This window comes from Oncorhynchus masou, chromosome 11 (genome assembly GCF_036934945.1).
Source record: "Oncorhynchus masou masou isolate Uvic2021 chromosome 11, UVic_Omas_1.1, whole genome shotgun sequence".
NCBI classification, from domain to species: Eukaryota; Metazoa; Chordata; class Actinopteri; order Salmoniformes; family Salmonidae; genus Oncorhynchus; species Oncorhynchus masou.
In genome coordinates this window covers 45,173,840-45,189,403 of record NC_088222.1, presented here as the reverse complement: position 1 = coordinate 45,189,403, position 15,564 = coordinate 45,173,840, and the positions used below count along the sequence as shown (strand labels likewise).

The following is a 15,564-nucleotide window of genomic DNA, read 5'->3' as shown; positions in this document are numbered from 1 at the left end:
GGGTTTTCTGCTCATCTGGGATGAAGTGGAGTTGGAGCCAAAAGTAGGGTAAGTAGAGAAGCGAGATGTGTGATGGCAGAGTAGAGAGAGTTCTAGTTATACGAAGGGACTGAGAATACATCAGAAATGGCCATTTTGCCTCCTTTCTTTCAGAATATTTCCTACTTTAAGTATATTCACTATTCACTACTACTGCTACTACGTTTTTGTTAGGTGCATTGACGTCATGCCTCTGTTTCTCTCTATCTGTGTATCAGTGGACTGTCTTGACCCAGGCTGCTCTGACCATGGTACCTGTGTGAGTGGGCAGTGCCACTGTAAGCCAGGCTGGACCGGGCCGCTCTGTGAGCATCCCAGGGCCCAGTGCCCAGACCAGTGCCACGGACACGGTGCCTTCATACCCGACACAGGCATCTGTAGCTGCGACCCAAACTGGATGGGACCAGACTGCTCCATGGGTAGGTAATACCACACACACCTTCCCCTCTGTAAGCTCAGTTGGTAGCGCATGGTGCTTGCAATGCCAAGATGGTGGGTTCAATACCCGGGACCACGCATGCATGTCTGTTGCTTTGGATAGAACGTCTGCTAAATGGCATATATTATACTACTTCTCTCACTAGTCTCTACAACTTAGAAAGACACTCAACACACGCCATGGCCACATCTCTTTGTGACTACCTCCTCTGTGAAACCCATCCATTTCCCTGTGTCCGTCTACTGTACTGCTTTCATCTCCTGTTACTGTGCTCATGTGCCTACATGTGTGTTTCTCCACAGAGGTGTGCTCGTCGGACTGTGGCGCCCACGGCCTGTGTGTTGGCGGTGTGTGTCGCTGTGAGGAGGGCTGGACAGGCGCCGGGTGTGACCAGCGTGTCTGCAACCCGCTGTGTGTGAAGCACGGGACATGCCGGGATGGGAAGTGTCAGTGCCAACAGGGCTGGAACGGAGAGCACTGCACCATCGGTATGCATCCGGCCAGCCAGCCAGCCAATCAGCCAACACCCTGGCACGCTAACACACACAGCGGTATCATGCTTCTATGTTCCCACCATACTAACTCTCAGCCAAAGAGTGGAACTGTCACTACCCCCACATGTTTAAAAGTTGCATCCTTTATGCTGTCTTAACCATATACCTTGGTTGGATTATGAGGAGGTACCGGCAGTCCATAGCCGCGGGAAATAAAAACATATATATATATATATATATATATACTTTTTTCTGTTATAATTTTTTTATTAGTGAACTCGGCCTTTATTAATTCTGTATGAGCGGGGAAAAATACTTGTCAGCAGAGCGGAGAAAAATACTCCTCAGCACCAAACCCTAACCCCTCGACAGCACCCCTAACACAAAACATCTTCCCGTGGCCATGTCCAATGTGTCTCTTTCTATGATTATATAAAGAGCATTCTAAACTGGGTGGTTCGAGTCCTGAATGCGATGTTGTTTGGTGCTTGAGAACAGCCCTTAGCGGTGGTATATTGGCCGTATACCACACACCCCTCTGGCCTTATTGCTGAAGTATAGCACTCAGCAGCAGATACTTCCACCAATGCTGATGAGTGCCCTCCTTTCCTGCTCTGCTCCTTCATGCCATTAAGAAGCTCTCCCATTCATTTGGAATGGTTTCTCCACTACAGTGCAAATGTTTCATCCATGACCAAAGCCACATCTATTTGCAGCCTCGCCCCTCCAGCCTAGTCACCCACTCTCCGGTGGAGAAGGCTGGGCAGCAGGCCTCCTGGTGCTCCCTTAAGGCGTCTGCATGCTTTCCATCCAAACCAGTTCGGAACAGATTGTGCATTTTTGTGACGTTTTTGTTCTTTTTGGTCTTCGTCAAGGGTTTTTCCTGCTTCGTGCGCACTTTTCTTTTGGCTCAAGGCAAGCCCAATTTTGGTAGCTGAAGTCTACGCCCCTTCGTCGGTCATTGGTCAACAGTAGGGATTCTTCCATGAAGGGTTTATTGTCATTCTACGATAGATTATTATTTTTCATGCACATTTTTTCACTTGAGAAATACTGCACCAGACATCTTAGTTTGATGTTAAATGCCGGGACTAAGAGTTAATCAACAAGAACATCAAAATGAATGACAGATTTCATGAGTTATCTTAGATTAATTCGGACTATTTTGAGGACGTGTATACTGGCTACGGCTTCTCAAGATGGACAAACAGTACTATTGCATCTTTTTTTCTTGTTTTTCAAGCAAACGTCTTTTAAGGGAGTATGCCAGCACACTCATTTGATTTGCCTAGCCTAGTTCGGCTAGGTGCCAGCCGAACTGAAGCATGTGGAAGCCTTAAGACCCACTCAGCCTCCCTGGGAGCCAACAGAGAGGGACAGCCACTCTGCCCCCTCATTCTCCCCCAGAGTGCTCTTGAGTGCCAGAGGGCTTTATTTTCCTATTTTCCTCTCTTTATCTTCCTCCCATCTGATGAGAAAAACACCTCCCTGGGGCTCCACTGTGGGCTGTGTTGTTAGAGCTGTGCTAGCTCCCATTCTCTGTTCATTATGTGTCTCTCTCTTAGTGTTGGACAGTTGAGTTTGAAGGAGATTTATCTCTCCTATTTACCTGTGATGAACCACGCCATGTTAAGAATCCCACTTTGTCCTCCACACATGAGTAACGTATCAAACCTGCCTATTTTGGTTTCTTGCAGACTTTTGGGAAAGCTTGGAACAAGGTATTGTATTTGGACAAGAGGTGATCTGATGTGTGCAGTTAGTTCCTCACACCTCAAACAGACCACTCTCTTGTGTAGAAGAGGGATGTAGAGGGTTCCTTTAGTATTGTGAAGTGTTGAGTAGTGTTTGTATTCAATGTCTTAGTGGTAGCTGGTGTTTTAGAGTTCCAGTAGAGTGATGCAAACTCCCTAGTATCCCCAATCCCTATTGGTCCCTCATATTGGGATATTCAGCTAGTGCACCCTTTCTACCACTTCCTAATATTGGTTAACCCAGATGGTCAGATGGTACCATTTATATGTTTAACTAGTCTGTCCACTACAGATGAACCAAAACCTCATAGACTTAACATTTGGATCCATTACCTTGATTTCTCTCTTGTGCTTTGTTAAGCATAGGACTATTGTGTGTCAGTTTGTTCCTCCTGTGTTAGTTTGCGACTGTCGGCCTGTCAGTCCATCTATCTGTCTATCAACGTCTTGTTGTAGACACACAGTTAGCTGGAAGTGTACGTTAGCGTTGCTACTCCATGTTAAGTGGGCTCAATGGAGACCGATCGGCAGCTATTTCTGCTGCAGCAGTCTACTCCCTCCATGGGAATATTAATGGCCTTGGCCTTCTAGCTGCATCTGCCCAGCAGTAGGTAGAATACTAATAGATGAGTTGGACCAGTGAAGCTGCATGCTCATCCCTGCTGGGAGAATACTAATGACTGTGCTGCTCCACATCGGGACAGGACGGCGGACATGTTGTTAGGAGGCTGGCTTAAATGAAAGGTTAATATGGTTTAATGAGATTTTAGTCTGTTCGGGGGGAGTCTTAATGTTAATCTTGACGTTTCCTAATTTGACGAAAGTGTCTGATTTTCTAAATGCAGTTTATGGATTCATATTTATCACTTCTTCATATATATATTTTTTTTCAGTGAGGTTTGCTCTTTTGGTGATGGTAATTCGTGGGTACACCATCGGCGAGTTTACAGTCCAATACCTCCGACTGCCAGGTCCCATACGTCTGGTCTCCTGTACAGACTGTACTACACCACTGAGACAGATGTCCCAGCAGCATTCATCATGTCCTCTTCATTAACCTAGCCTGGGAGAATATTACATCTGCTGAGGAGGACTGCAGTCATCAGTGATGTGTAGCATCTCTCCTGTTGCATCCCTCCCTGTTTTCAAAGTCTAGGTGGCTTGTAATCTCATCAGTTTTGCCTAATCAAATTCTCTCATGAGGCAGCATTACAACCCAGCCAGCCACCAGAGGCAAATCAACCACTGCAAATGAATTGGCTGTGAACTTGTGTACTTTCTTTTATTGAATACTTTTAGCTATGAATGGATATTGAACAAAACAATTTACCGCATGCCAAAACCCTCCCTTTTGCCTCTAGGGTATATATTGTAGCAGTATGAAATCCACATCCACAAGAAGAGAATTGTTGTGATGAGATGCAATCCCCTTGCCATGTAATCAATCGTTTAAAAAAATATTTGTATGCCCTTGTTGTGTGATGCAATGGTAGACAGAGACTAAATATATGAAGTTGGTGTGCTGCTCTCCCTTAGCTGGCACAAGTTACTATGTCACTATTACTGATCAGTCCTCTCCTCGGGTCCCTGTCCACTCCTCCTCTATTTCCCTCCTCCCTCTCTCTCAGACGGGTGCCCGGGCCTCTGTAACGGGAATGGCCAATGCACCCTGGGACAGAACAACTGGCACTGTGAATGCCACACTGGCTGGAGAGGACCTGGCTGCAGCGTTGCCATGGAGATCTCCTGTGCTGACAACAAGGACAACGAAGGAGGTGAGTGTGTTGAAGAGGTGAAGGATCCAAGCACAGGATGGCAGGCTGAGCTTTGTAGATTTGCCTATGAAAAATTATACCCTGATTTTGAACCAGCTGTGGCGGAGTTACAGTATTTGTGCAACTGTACTGTTGATTTGGTCTAGATTTTGAGTCAGTTTATTTCCTAATAATAGCAGTGTCTCTCAGGCGTGACAATTACTTGATTCTCCCTGATGAGCAGCAGTCAGCCAGACAGCCAGACGCCTGCCCAGGTTTCTCTGAGAGGTTTCCTCCCAGTGAGTGTTTTTAGCGGATCAAAGAGGTGTGATTGCGGGGCTAGTGCTATCAGGTCTGAATGGCCCCATTATGGCATCCTTCTGTCGGTGTGAGCTAGCACTGAGAGGGCTGGGGAGAGAGGAGAGGCTGGTTGAATCAATGCCTCCTCCTCCTCCTAAGAGCATGTGGGGATCAGTGACCTAGAGTTTGCTGAGATGGATGCCCATATTATTTCCTCTCCCTCCCTCCCTGGTGGGAGATGGAGTGACCCCCTCCTGTGACCATTTGTGAGAGGATCAAAGAGGCCTCGGCAATAGATGCTTTTCACAGGGCAAGCAGCAGCTCTGAGCAGTCAGCCCGTCAGCCTCAGTCAGCATGTCAGGGCAGGGTTATCTAACATGAAAATGATACCCAGGTGTATTTTCCCTTGATTAACGGCTAAGTAGTTTGCAGAGGCCAGAGCTGTGTCAATTTTAAAGAGCGCTTTCTCTGTGGCATGTCATGCAATTGAGGATGCCTGTCGCCAAGGAAACGGGTGGTGATTGAACAGGTGTCTTAATGCAGCCCCTGGAAGCCTTTAATCTTTCATCTCCCCCGTCTGCGTCTGAGCAATAAGGTCATGGGCTCCGAGGACAATGGGTTTTTAAACATGGCTCACTTGAACAGCCCTCCATTACCAGACTGGCTCAGTGCATGTTTCAATGTGTGACTGGCTGGCTGCCTGGCTGCCTAATTGGCTGGCTGAGATGGTTAATCCAATCGTCTTCCTTCTTCCATGGAGATGTTGTGTCATACTTCCAAGTCGCGTCCTTAATCCGTAACACTCTCGCTGTGTATGTATGTCTGTCTGTGTGTTTGTCAGTCTCCCTCCCTCTCTATTTGTCTCTGTCTGGGTTTTATTTCACCAAATAATACCTGAAAGATCAAACGGAAAATGTGTACAAAGTCTCTGAAAGTAGTTGGCAGTGTTTGTTTTGGCAGGTCTGAAGCGGATGGGAGGTGAAAGGGAGGGAAGGAAAATAGAGGCGGGTGAGTGCACGCGCGTGCTTGTGTCGGGCGCGTAAAGAGAGATGAAAAAGAGGAGACTCCCCCCCACAGGGTTGTGCGTTATGTCCCGTTTGACTTTGATGCCAGTGTTATTGGGTTTGATTAAAAGGAGGACATGCAGGCACTGTGCCGGGGAGCAGGCTGCAGAGCACCACTTCTAAAGGAGAACCTGGAGAAAATACAACACCACACAACCGTCCTAATGAAAATAGAGCGTTAGATGAAGAGCTCAATTATAACTGTCTCATGAAACAATCAGGAGAAGAATGGAAAGGGATTATACATTTTGAATCATGCACACGTTGTGGTTCACATGGACACAGTGTAGAGGGCACCCCGAATGCTAAACATGCGTGCCATGTCTTTGAATATTACATTCCATTTCGACTGTCGTTTCTTCGTGGCACTGTTTTATCAGCTCTGCTCCTGCGTGAGCAATCATCTTGTTCTGTTCTGCCCAACTACAAGAGGAACAATTTGACATAAATAATGCCAGATGATATTTCTGTGTGTTTCCTCCTTGCAGACGGACTGACAGACTGCATGGATCCCGACTGCTGCACTCAGAGTCTGTGCCTGACCAATCCACTGTGTCTGGGAGCAAGGGATCCACTGCAGATCATCCATCAAAGTCAATCACCATCCCTGAAAGTCCAGTCATTCTATGACAGGGTCAAGCTACTGGTGGGGAGGGATGGCACCCACATCATCCCTGGAAACAACCCCTTCAACTCAAGGTAGTGTACCCATCTGTCCATTTCACTTCCTTTGATGGAACCAACTAGCTATGCAATAGATATCAGCATTTGTAAACTGGGTGGTTCGAGCCCTGAATTCTAATTGGCTGACAGCCGTAGTATATCAGACCGTGTACCACGGGTATGACGAAACATTTATTTGAACTGCTCTAATTACGTTCTGCTGCTGTAGTGAAGTGGTATCATATTCTGCTGCTGTAGTGAAGTGGTATCATATTGTCACTCTCCCAAATTGGATTTTCAAACAACAAAAAGTGTTGGAAACACATATACCACACCCACCCCGGGTCTTATTGCTTAAATATATATGAGAGTTTCAAATATATCCAAAAGTGTATTTTTCTGTCACTAAGTAATTACCACTGACTTTGACAGCAATTCATTGAGATTTTAGGATCACTTGCTGTTACATCATCTTCATGCCTTGGCAGTCAGTTAGGAAGCAACTGTATCTTCTTTCACCTCCTCTTGCAGCCTGGCATCGTTGATCAGAGGCCAGGTCCTGACCACGGACGGGACTCCCCTGGTAGGGGTCAACGTGACGTTTGTCAAGTACCCTCACTATGGTTACACCCTGACTCGACAGGACGGCACGTGAGTGACCGTTTGGGTTTTGAATATGACAATAACTCCCATTTTTGTTCTTTTTTTGTTGTTGTATTAATGGATTTACTGTATGTCCCTTAGTTCCCCCATGAATTACAAACATCTTAGAGTGAAAGGAGGACCGTGTGGATCAATGTCTTTATAACACCCTGTCTTTGTTCCTCTGTAGATTTGACCTGGTGGCCAATGGGGGTGCGTCTCTGACCCTGCACTTCGAGCGAGCGCCGTTCTTGAGCCAAGAGCGCACGGTTTGGCTGCCCTGGAACCGGTTCTATGCCATGGACACGCTGGTACTGAAGACGGAGGAGAACACCATCCCAGCCTGTGACCTCAGTGGCTACGTCCACCCTGACCCCGTGGTGGTGGCCTCACCCCTCTCCTCCTTCTTCAGCTCCCATCCTGCAGAGAGGCACATCATCCCTGAGACTCAGGTACTTACTGTACCTACATTCAGTAGCTCTCCCTCTAGCTGTCTCTGTCTGTTACTTTCTTCTCGCTCTCTTTCTCTGTCTCTCTCTCTCTCTCTGCTTACAACTTTCCACCTGAGAACAGGGAAGAATCCCTGCTTCCAACCTTGCCACTGTTTCTAGTATTTGCCTGTCTCCCTATCTCATGTCATTACTGTCTGAATAAAGTATCAAACCACAATTTAAAAAATATATATATATATATTAGCATACTCTCTCTCTCTCTCTCCCTCCCTCTAGCTGTCTTTGTCTGTTACTTTCTTCTCTCTCTCTTCCACTAACTCCCTCTCTCCCTCCTCCTCCTAGGTGGTTCATGAGCAGCTAGAGATCCCAGGTACAGGTCTGAAGCTGTGCTACCTGAGCTCTCGTGCTTCGGGGTACCACGCCCTGCTGAAGGTGACCATGACTCAGACCCTGGTGCCCCTCTCCCTGATCAAGGTGCACCTGATGGTGGCCGTGGAGGGACACCTCTTCCAGAAGTGGTTCCACGCCTCTCCTAACCTGGCCTACTCCTACATCTGGGACAAGACGGACGCCTACAGGCAGAGGGTCTATGGGCTGACCCAGGCTGCTGGTGAGTGGCAGTGTGAGATTCTGTAGCGTTTGGATTATGTTTTGTCGGTTATGTTAGATGTCACTGTGTATCTCTATCTGTCAAGACACAGGACCGTGCCATCTATTACCGCAACAGGCTGGCCAAACTTCTGTTGTGGCTTCCTGACAAAAGAAAGCCACAACACAAGCGTTTAAGTTGACACCTACACAGTAAGATACTGTGTGGTGCTGTGTAGGTGTGAACCATGCATTGACAGAAACACTATGTGATCACACAGCATACGTTTCTCCCTACGTCCACGTCTCATTAAATCTCACTCGCTTGATTAACATTCTTGTGGAAGCAGGCTCAACCTGATGCGTTCGTCCACACGTATGTGTATTGCATTTGATGCCTGTGGTCATTGAGAGTACATTTAATGCATTCAGTGACTGTACGCGCTATGTAGTGTGATGACGCCATGTGTAACTTTGAGATGGTGCTAAAGTGTGGATGGGGAGGAAAAGTTATATTCTCTATTTTTCTACAGTGTCAGTGGGGTTTGAGTATGAGACGTGTCCCAGTCTGATCCTATGGGAGAAGAGGACAGCGTCGCTGCAGGGTTACGAGCTGCTACCGTCCAACCTGGGGGGCTGGTCCCTGGACAAACACCACGCCCTCAACATTGCCAGTGGTACGACCTACAGCCTTTTAAAACGCACTTAGAACATTTTAGAACGAACCTCACTCACAGCAGGACAGATCATTTACAGGTGTGTGTGTAATCTTTTGTTAGTGTAGAGAAATGTTTTTTTTTCTTTTTTAAAGGTATAACTACATTAAATGGTCACTGAAACCAGACAACGTCTTGGAAAGCATGAATGAATGTTCAACATCCAAGTAGTCGTATCTTTTTCTTGTCTCGCATCTGTATGTCAATGCAGTGCCACTGAGGATCTCCTAAAACAGTGTTCTTTCGCCTCCATGTTTGACAGCACCCCGTTTCCACTCAATGGAATAGTCCTGTCCCCAGGCAGTGACAGACAGGGGGACAAGCAGGGGGTCAATAAGATGAAAAGCACTAATAGTATACCTCTTTGACTCTCACACCTTCACACTCACTCAGTTTCTATAGCAACAGTTTGAACAGTATTATTGGATTACTTTATTGTTTTATTTTTAGGTACACAGGGAATTGAAAAGTCTAAAATGATAAGTAAGTCAATATTAAGATAGAGGCTGATTAAAAAGTGACACCGGGTCTTTGTTCCCTAGCTCTCTTCACGGCGTAGATGTAAAGTTTAGGATCTAAAAGGATATTGTTTTGAATCGGAATGCCTCTACTGTTTCAGGGATCCTGCATAAGGGCAGTGGGGAGAACGTGTTTGTATCAGAGCAGCAGCCTCCAGTCATCAACAGCATCATGGGGAATGGGCGCAGGCGCAGTATCTCTTGCCCCAGCTGCAGTGGTTTGGCTGAAGGCAACAAGCTGCTGGCCCCCATGGCGCTGGCCTGTGGGGGGGACGGCAGCCTGTATGTGGGAGACCTCAACTTCGTCCGCCGGGTCTACCCCACTCTGAACACCACAGCCGTGCTGGAGCTCAGGTAGGTTGGCAGACATGACGGATGGACAGAGGCTATCATTGGGGGAGGGGATGAGTAACATGATAGGTGGAAACTAACAAGGTTGTTTTCTTTTGTTTTTGTTTTTCTCCAGAAATAAAGACTTGAGGCATGGGTAAGTTATGTTTGTGTGTCCTCTAGGGCTGACCCCATTTAGTCGACTGGTCGATTGTTTGGTCGATAGGCTGTTGGTCAACCGAGATTTCTTTAGTCGGACAGCAGCAAACAAAAATAAAAAAAATTATGTCGTACAAGACACCTGTCTGAGTGGACTAATCTATTGTGGAGGCCGCGGGGATGACACAGTCCATCACTCTAAGACATGTGCTGCTGAAAATATATATGGTTGTATTAAGTAAGAACAATGTTGCAACACTAATAAAAATGATATTATTTTATAACAATTCTCCGGCTTGGGTAGCGGTCGCTGTCCGCGGTTCTGAAATACATCACTGCGCTGTTGAATTGGTGCCTTTTCCTAGACCATGTTGCTATGTGTGAACAATAGCAAAGTTAACCAGCATATTGGTGTTGAGAACAATGGGCGGAGACAGCAGGGGAGTTAGGAGAGGAGAAAACAGCCCTTGCCTTTGTTGTCTAACGTGAGAGGAAACCCCAACTTTATTAGGTCTATAATCAATAGCGTAACTGTTAAATGTGCCTAGCTTTATAAATCATCAATATATTGTACATTTTTACAGTGAATTCGGTAAGTATTCAGACCCCTTAACCTTTTCCACATTTAGTTATGTTACAGCCTTTATTCTAAAATTGATTGAAGAAACATATTTCCTCATCAGTCTACACACCCCCCCCCCCCAAAAAAAAAATTGAGCTCAGGTGCATCCTGTTTCCATTGATCATCCTTGAGATGTTTCTACAACCTGATTGGAGTCCACCTGTGAGAAATTCAATTGACTGGACACGATTTGGAAATGTGATGCATGTCAGAGCAAAACCCAAGCCATGAGGTCGACGGAATTGTCCTTAGACCTCAGAGAAAAGATTGTAGATGCACAGAACTGGGGAAGGCTACCAACAAATTTCTGCAACATTGAACGTCCCCAAAAATATAGTGGCCTCCATCATTCTTAAATGGAAGAAGTTAGGAACCACCAAGACTCTCCCGAGAGCTGGCTGCTTGGCCAAACTGAGCAATTGGGATTGAAGGGCCTTGGTCAGGGAGGTGACCAATTTACTTATGTAAATGTGATATTTTATTTTTTTATTTAAAAAATTTCTCAACCTGTTTTTGCTTCGTCATTATGGGGTATTGTGTGTAGATTGATGAGTGAAAAAAACGATTTAATCAATTTTAGAATAAGGCTGCATTTTTTGCAAAGTAAAAAAAAACATGACATGTTTTTCAACAAAAGTTGACACCTACTCATTCAAGGGCTTGTCTTTATTTTTACTATTTTCACCATTGTAGAATAATAGTGAAGACATCAACACTATGGATTAACACATATGGAATCATGGAACCAAAAAGTGTTAAACAAATAAAAAATATATTATAGATTCTTCAAAGTAGCCACCCTTTGCCTTGATAACAGCTTTGCACACTCTTTGCATACTCTCAACTATCTTCATGAGGTAGTCACCTGGAATGCATTTCAATTAACAGGTGTGCCTTGTCAAAAGTTATTTTGTGGAATTTCTTTCCTTCTTGATGCTTCTGAGCCAGTTGTGTTGTGACAAGGTAGTGGTGGTATACAGAAGATAGCCCTATTTGGTCAAATACCAAGTCCATATTATGGAAAGAACAACTCAAATAAGCAAAGAGAAACGACAGTCCATCATTACTTTAAGACATGAAGGTCAGTCAATCCGGACAATTTCAACATTTCAAGAACTTTAAAAGTTTCCACTCGGGAGCCGCAGACGTCGTCTGCAGAGTGAAGAAAAAGCTGCCAACAAGTGCTCAGCATAATATGCTGAGCACTTGTTGGTTGCTCTGTTCCACTTGTTAGCTGCTTTTTCTTCACTCTGCGGTCAAACTAATCCCAAACAACCTCAACTGGGTTGAGGTCGGGTGTGTGCCTTATGTGTGTAACCAGCAAAGCACCCCCACACCATCACATACATGTGAGAACTTTTTCAAGACTGTTGGAAATGCATTCCAGGTGACTACATCATGAAGCTGGTTGAGAGAATGCCAAGAATGTGCAAAGCTGTCATCAAGGCAAAGGGTGGCTACTTTGAAGAATCTATAATATTTTTTATTTGTTTAACACTTTTTGGGTTACTACATGATTCCATATGTGTTAATCCATAGTGTTGATGTCTTCACTATTATTCTACAATAGTGAAAATAGTAAAAATAAAGACAAACCCTTGAATGAGTAGGTGTGTCCAAACCTGGTACTGTAAGTACTCAGACCCTTTACTCAGTACTTTGTTGAAGCACTTTTGGTATCCTCCAGCTTGGTAACATTGCCTGACATACAGCTTTAGCAAAAGTGATGGTTACCTGTATGTCATCTCTCTTGTATTCCTATAGTCTCAGTCCTTTGAGGGATTATCTATCTAGAATATTCTCTAATTTCCTACCTACCTAGGAACAACCCAACACACAAGTACTACCTAGCGGTGGACCCGCTGTCTGGGTCGGTCTTTCTCTCGGACACCAACTCTCGACAGATCTACCGCGTGCGCTCACTGACCGGCGGGCGGCAGTTGTTGGACAATGCCCAGGTGGTGGCTGGGACCGGCGAGCAATGTGTCCCCTTCGACGAGGCCCGCTGTGGGGACGGGGGCAAGGCGGCGGAGGCCACACTCATGAGCCCTAGGGGTGAGTTCTAGGGGCATAGTGTATCAACTCTTACTGTGGAGGTGACAGTGACTGAAGCCTTTCCTTATTTTAGGGATGCTCTGCTCCACACATTCCATATAAAATCAGATCCACACATCTAATTTCCATCAGGATTATTTAGTTATATCTGACTGTTACCCACAGTCTGTCACTTATACCCCCTTGTAGGAAACACTCATATTGTGTGATTTTACACATGTTCACCTGCTATTCTTTTGGGGTCTTTAGCTGTCACTCAGTATCTATCTAGTGGTGTCCTCAGGAGGGAGGTTGTATGTAAACGAGTGATTTGCAATCTGTTTGTTCAGAGCAGTGTCCTGGAACAGAAACAGCGGGTCTTCGTGACACCAAACTGCCAGGCGGAGTGTTAACACTGTCACTTGGTGTCACAGCAGAGGTGACACTCTAACAAAGAGACATTCTGATGTCAGGATGAGGTTACAACCCTGCAGAATGCCTGATGAGCCCAACTTTGACAGTGTTTTGACTGTTTGTGTTAGCAGCCCCAGATGTAAAGTAGAACTGGTTTTGATATGTCAGAATGTTATGATTTCTAACTCTGTCTCCATCTTTCTGTCTGTCAGGGATCGCGGTGGATAAGAACGGCCTAATGTACTTTGTTGACGCCACCATGATCCGTAGGGTGGACCAAAACGGCATCATCTCTACCGTGATCAAGACCAATGACCTCACAGCGGTCCGTCCACTCAGCTGTGACTCCAGCATGGACGTCAGTCAGGTGGGGAGAAAAACTGGGGGACAAAAGAATTGTCCTTTGGGTCAGGAAACCTGTGTAGTGCTGAGGCTATATGTTTTTCTTAATAGCCAGGTGGGAAGAGAGTCTGCAGTCGAAATGATATCCCCATCTGTCCTATTTTTTTCCCCCTCTGCCTTATGGCCAAATACGCTAAGCATGGACCACTACAGAGACTTTTCTTTAGAGGGATATATCTACTACTGTCCAACATAAGAGGGCTGCCTCTTTGCTGTCATCAATTGACAGTATTTATACCCACCTATCCAAGCTATCCTAGCTGTGCTCTCTTCTGAATAGTGTGTGAGAGAGAGGAATTTGGGTAAAGACTTGGAGATCTAAAGAGCACTGGGGAGTTCCAGTGGATTTGTGATTACTCATGTGTTGTGTAACTGTTCATCCAGGTGCGTCTGGAGTGGCCCACAGACCTGGCGGTGAACCCCACAGACAACTCCCTGTACGTGCTAGAGAACAACGTGATCCTCCGCATCACAGAGAACCACCAGGTCAGCATCGTCGCTGGGAGGCCCATGCACTGCCAGGTCCCGGGCATCGACTACTCCCTGAGCAAGCTCGCCATCCACTCTGCCCTGGAGAGCGCCACGGCCATCGCCATCTCCCACACCGGTGTGCTCTACATCGCCGAGACGGACGAGAAGAAGATCAACCGCGTGCGGCAGGTCAGCGCCTCCGGAGAGACCTCTCTGCTGGCCGGCGCAACCTCCGAGTGCGACTGCAAGAATGACGTCAACTGCCAGTGCTTCTCTGGCGACGAGGGCTACGCCACGGACGCCGGGCTCAACGCCCCCACCTCGCTCGCTGTTTCTCCCGATGGCACGCTGTTCATCGCTGACCTCAACAACATCCGTGTGCGGGCAGTGCGGTGCGACAGGCCCGTGGCCACGCCAGTGGGGCTATATGAGGTGGGGTCACCCCGGGAGCAGGAGCTGTATGTGTTCAGTAGAGATGGGCTCCACAGACAGACAGTCAGTCTGATCACCGGGGAACCTCTCTATAACTTCACCTACGGGCCGGACATGGAGCTGGCTGCTGTTGCTGATAACTGTAACAACACCCTGAGGGTGAGGAGAGACGGATCTGGCCAGCTGAGGCTGGTGCTGTTGCCTGAGAACCAGGTGGTCACCCTGGGGTTGGACCCTGCAGGTGGCCTGCGCTCCGTATCTGCCCTCAACCAGGAGGTGGCGGTGATGAGCTATGCTGCGAACACGGGCCTGCTGGCCTCCAAGGCTGATGAGACTGGATGGACCAACTTTTATGAGTATGTGGGAATTAACTAGTGTATGTGTGACTGTAAATTAGCCTAACGTATTCAGTGGTATAGCTCACAGTGCAGTGTATTAATATTAGGTGAAGAAGAGGAGCAATAGCCATTTATTGGTGTGGAAGTAATGCATTAGTCAGAGAGAAAAAGAAGTCTGGATTCCGTCAGGCCACTCGGAGTCAAATCAACAGTATGTGTCATGTCATATTGTCACCATCTGGTGTCTGACCCTGGTACTGCTCTGAGTGCTAGACGACATCTGTTGGTCTCACGTTTGACAAACATTCCAGCACATGTAGGATTTTTCCTCCATGGCCCCTCGACTCAGCTCCATCCTACTCTTCCCATGCAGGTATGACAGTGAGGGGCGTCTGACTAACGTCACCTACCCCACGGGAGTGGTGACCAGCCTGCACCGGGAGATAGACCTGTCAATCAACATTGCCATGGAGAGCTCCAACAGGGATGGTGATGTCACCGTCATCACCAACCTGTCCTCTGCGGAGGCGTCCTACACTGTGGTGCAAGGTAGCAAACATGTCACCTAAAAGGATCCTTCTCATATATAAACTACAGTACTATAATCCCCTACCCAGCTCGCTCTCTGTCTCCCCAACTCTGTAACACCCTAGGGTACCTGACACTTGTTACAGTCCTATGACAAATGCGATTAAGGAGAAATTCATTACCTAGGACACAGTAAATCTTCATCTGTGTCTGTGGGCGCCATAGGAGGTGGCTGCTGCCCAACAAGAAGGCCCCTGATCCCAGAGCTTATTTCAGCTGTTTAACAGTGTGGAGGAAAGAGCAGGAGAGAGTATAGATTTCCCTACTGACCCATGGGGGTGTGACAGAAAATAAATGCAATCTCATCTGTACGTCTGGAAACTACTGGAGCCGCGAGAATAAGAATTGAAG

General features: G+C 46.6%; 1 protein-coding gene across 1 annotated transcript in view; it reads left to right on the top strand.

Moving 5' to 3' along the window:
- The window catches only part of LOC135548735 (teneurin-2-like), a 217,506-nt gene that overhangs the window by 195,699 nt on the left and 6,243 nt on the right, over nt 1-15,564 (top strand). The window contains exons 13-26 of the mRNA XM_064978616.1: nt 258-458; nt 781-966; nt 4,355-4,501; nt 6,333-6,543; nt 7,039-7,158; nt 7,340-7,601; nt 7,944-8,211; nt 8,723-8,866; nt 9,525-9,777; nt 9,890-9,910; nt 12,357-12,589; nt 13,195-13,349; nt 13,769-14,643; nt 14,999-15,174. Coding sequence (XP_064834688.1) covers nt 258-458; nt 781-966; nt 4,355-4,501; nt 6,333-6,543; nt 7,039-7,158; nt 7,340-7,601; nt 7,944-8,211; nt 8,723-8,866; nt 9,525-9,777; nt 9,890-9,910; nt 12,357-12,589; nt 13,195-13,349; nt 13,769-14,643; nt 14,999-15,174 — 3,252 coding nt within the window. The remainder of the gene's footprint in view (nt 1-257; nt 459-780; nt 967-4,354; nt 4,502-6,332; nt 6,544-7,038; nt 7,159-7,339; nt 7,602-7,943; nt 8,212-8,722; nt 8,867-9,524; nt 9,778-9,889; nt 9,911-12,356; nt 12,590-13,194; nt 13,350-13,768; nt 14,644-14,998; nt 15,175-15,564) is intronic.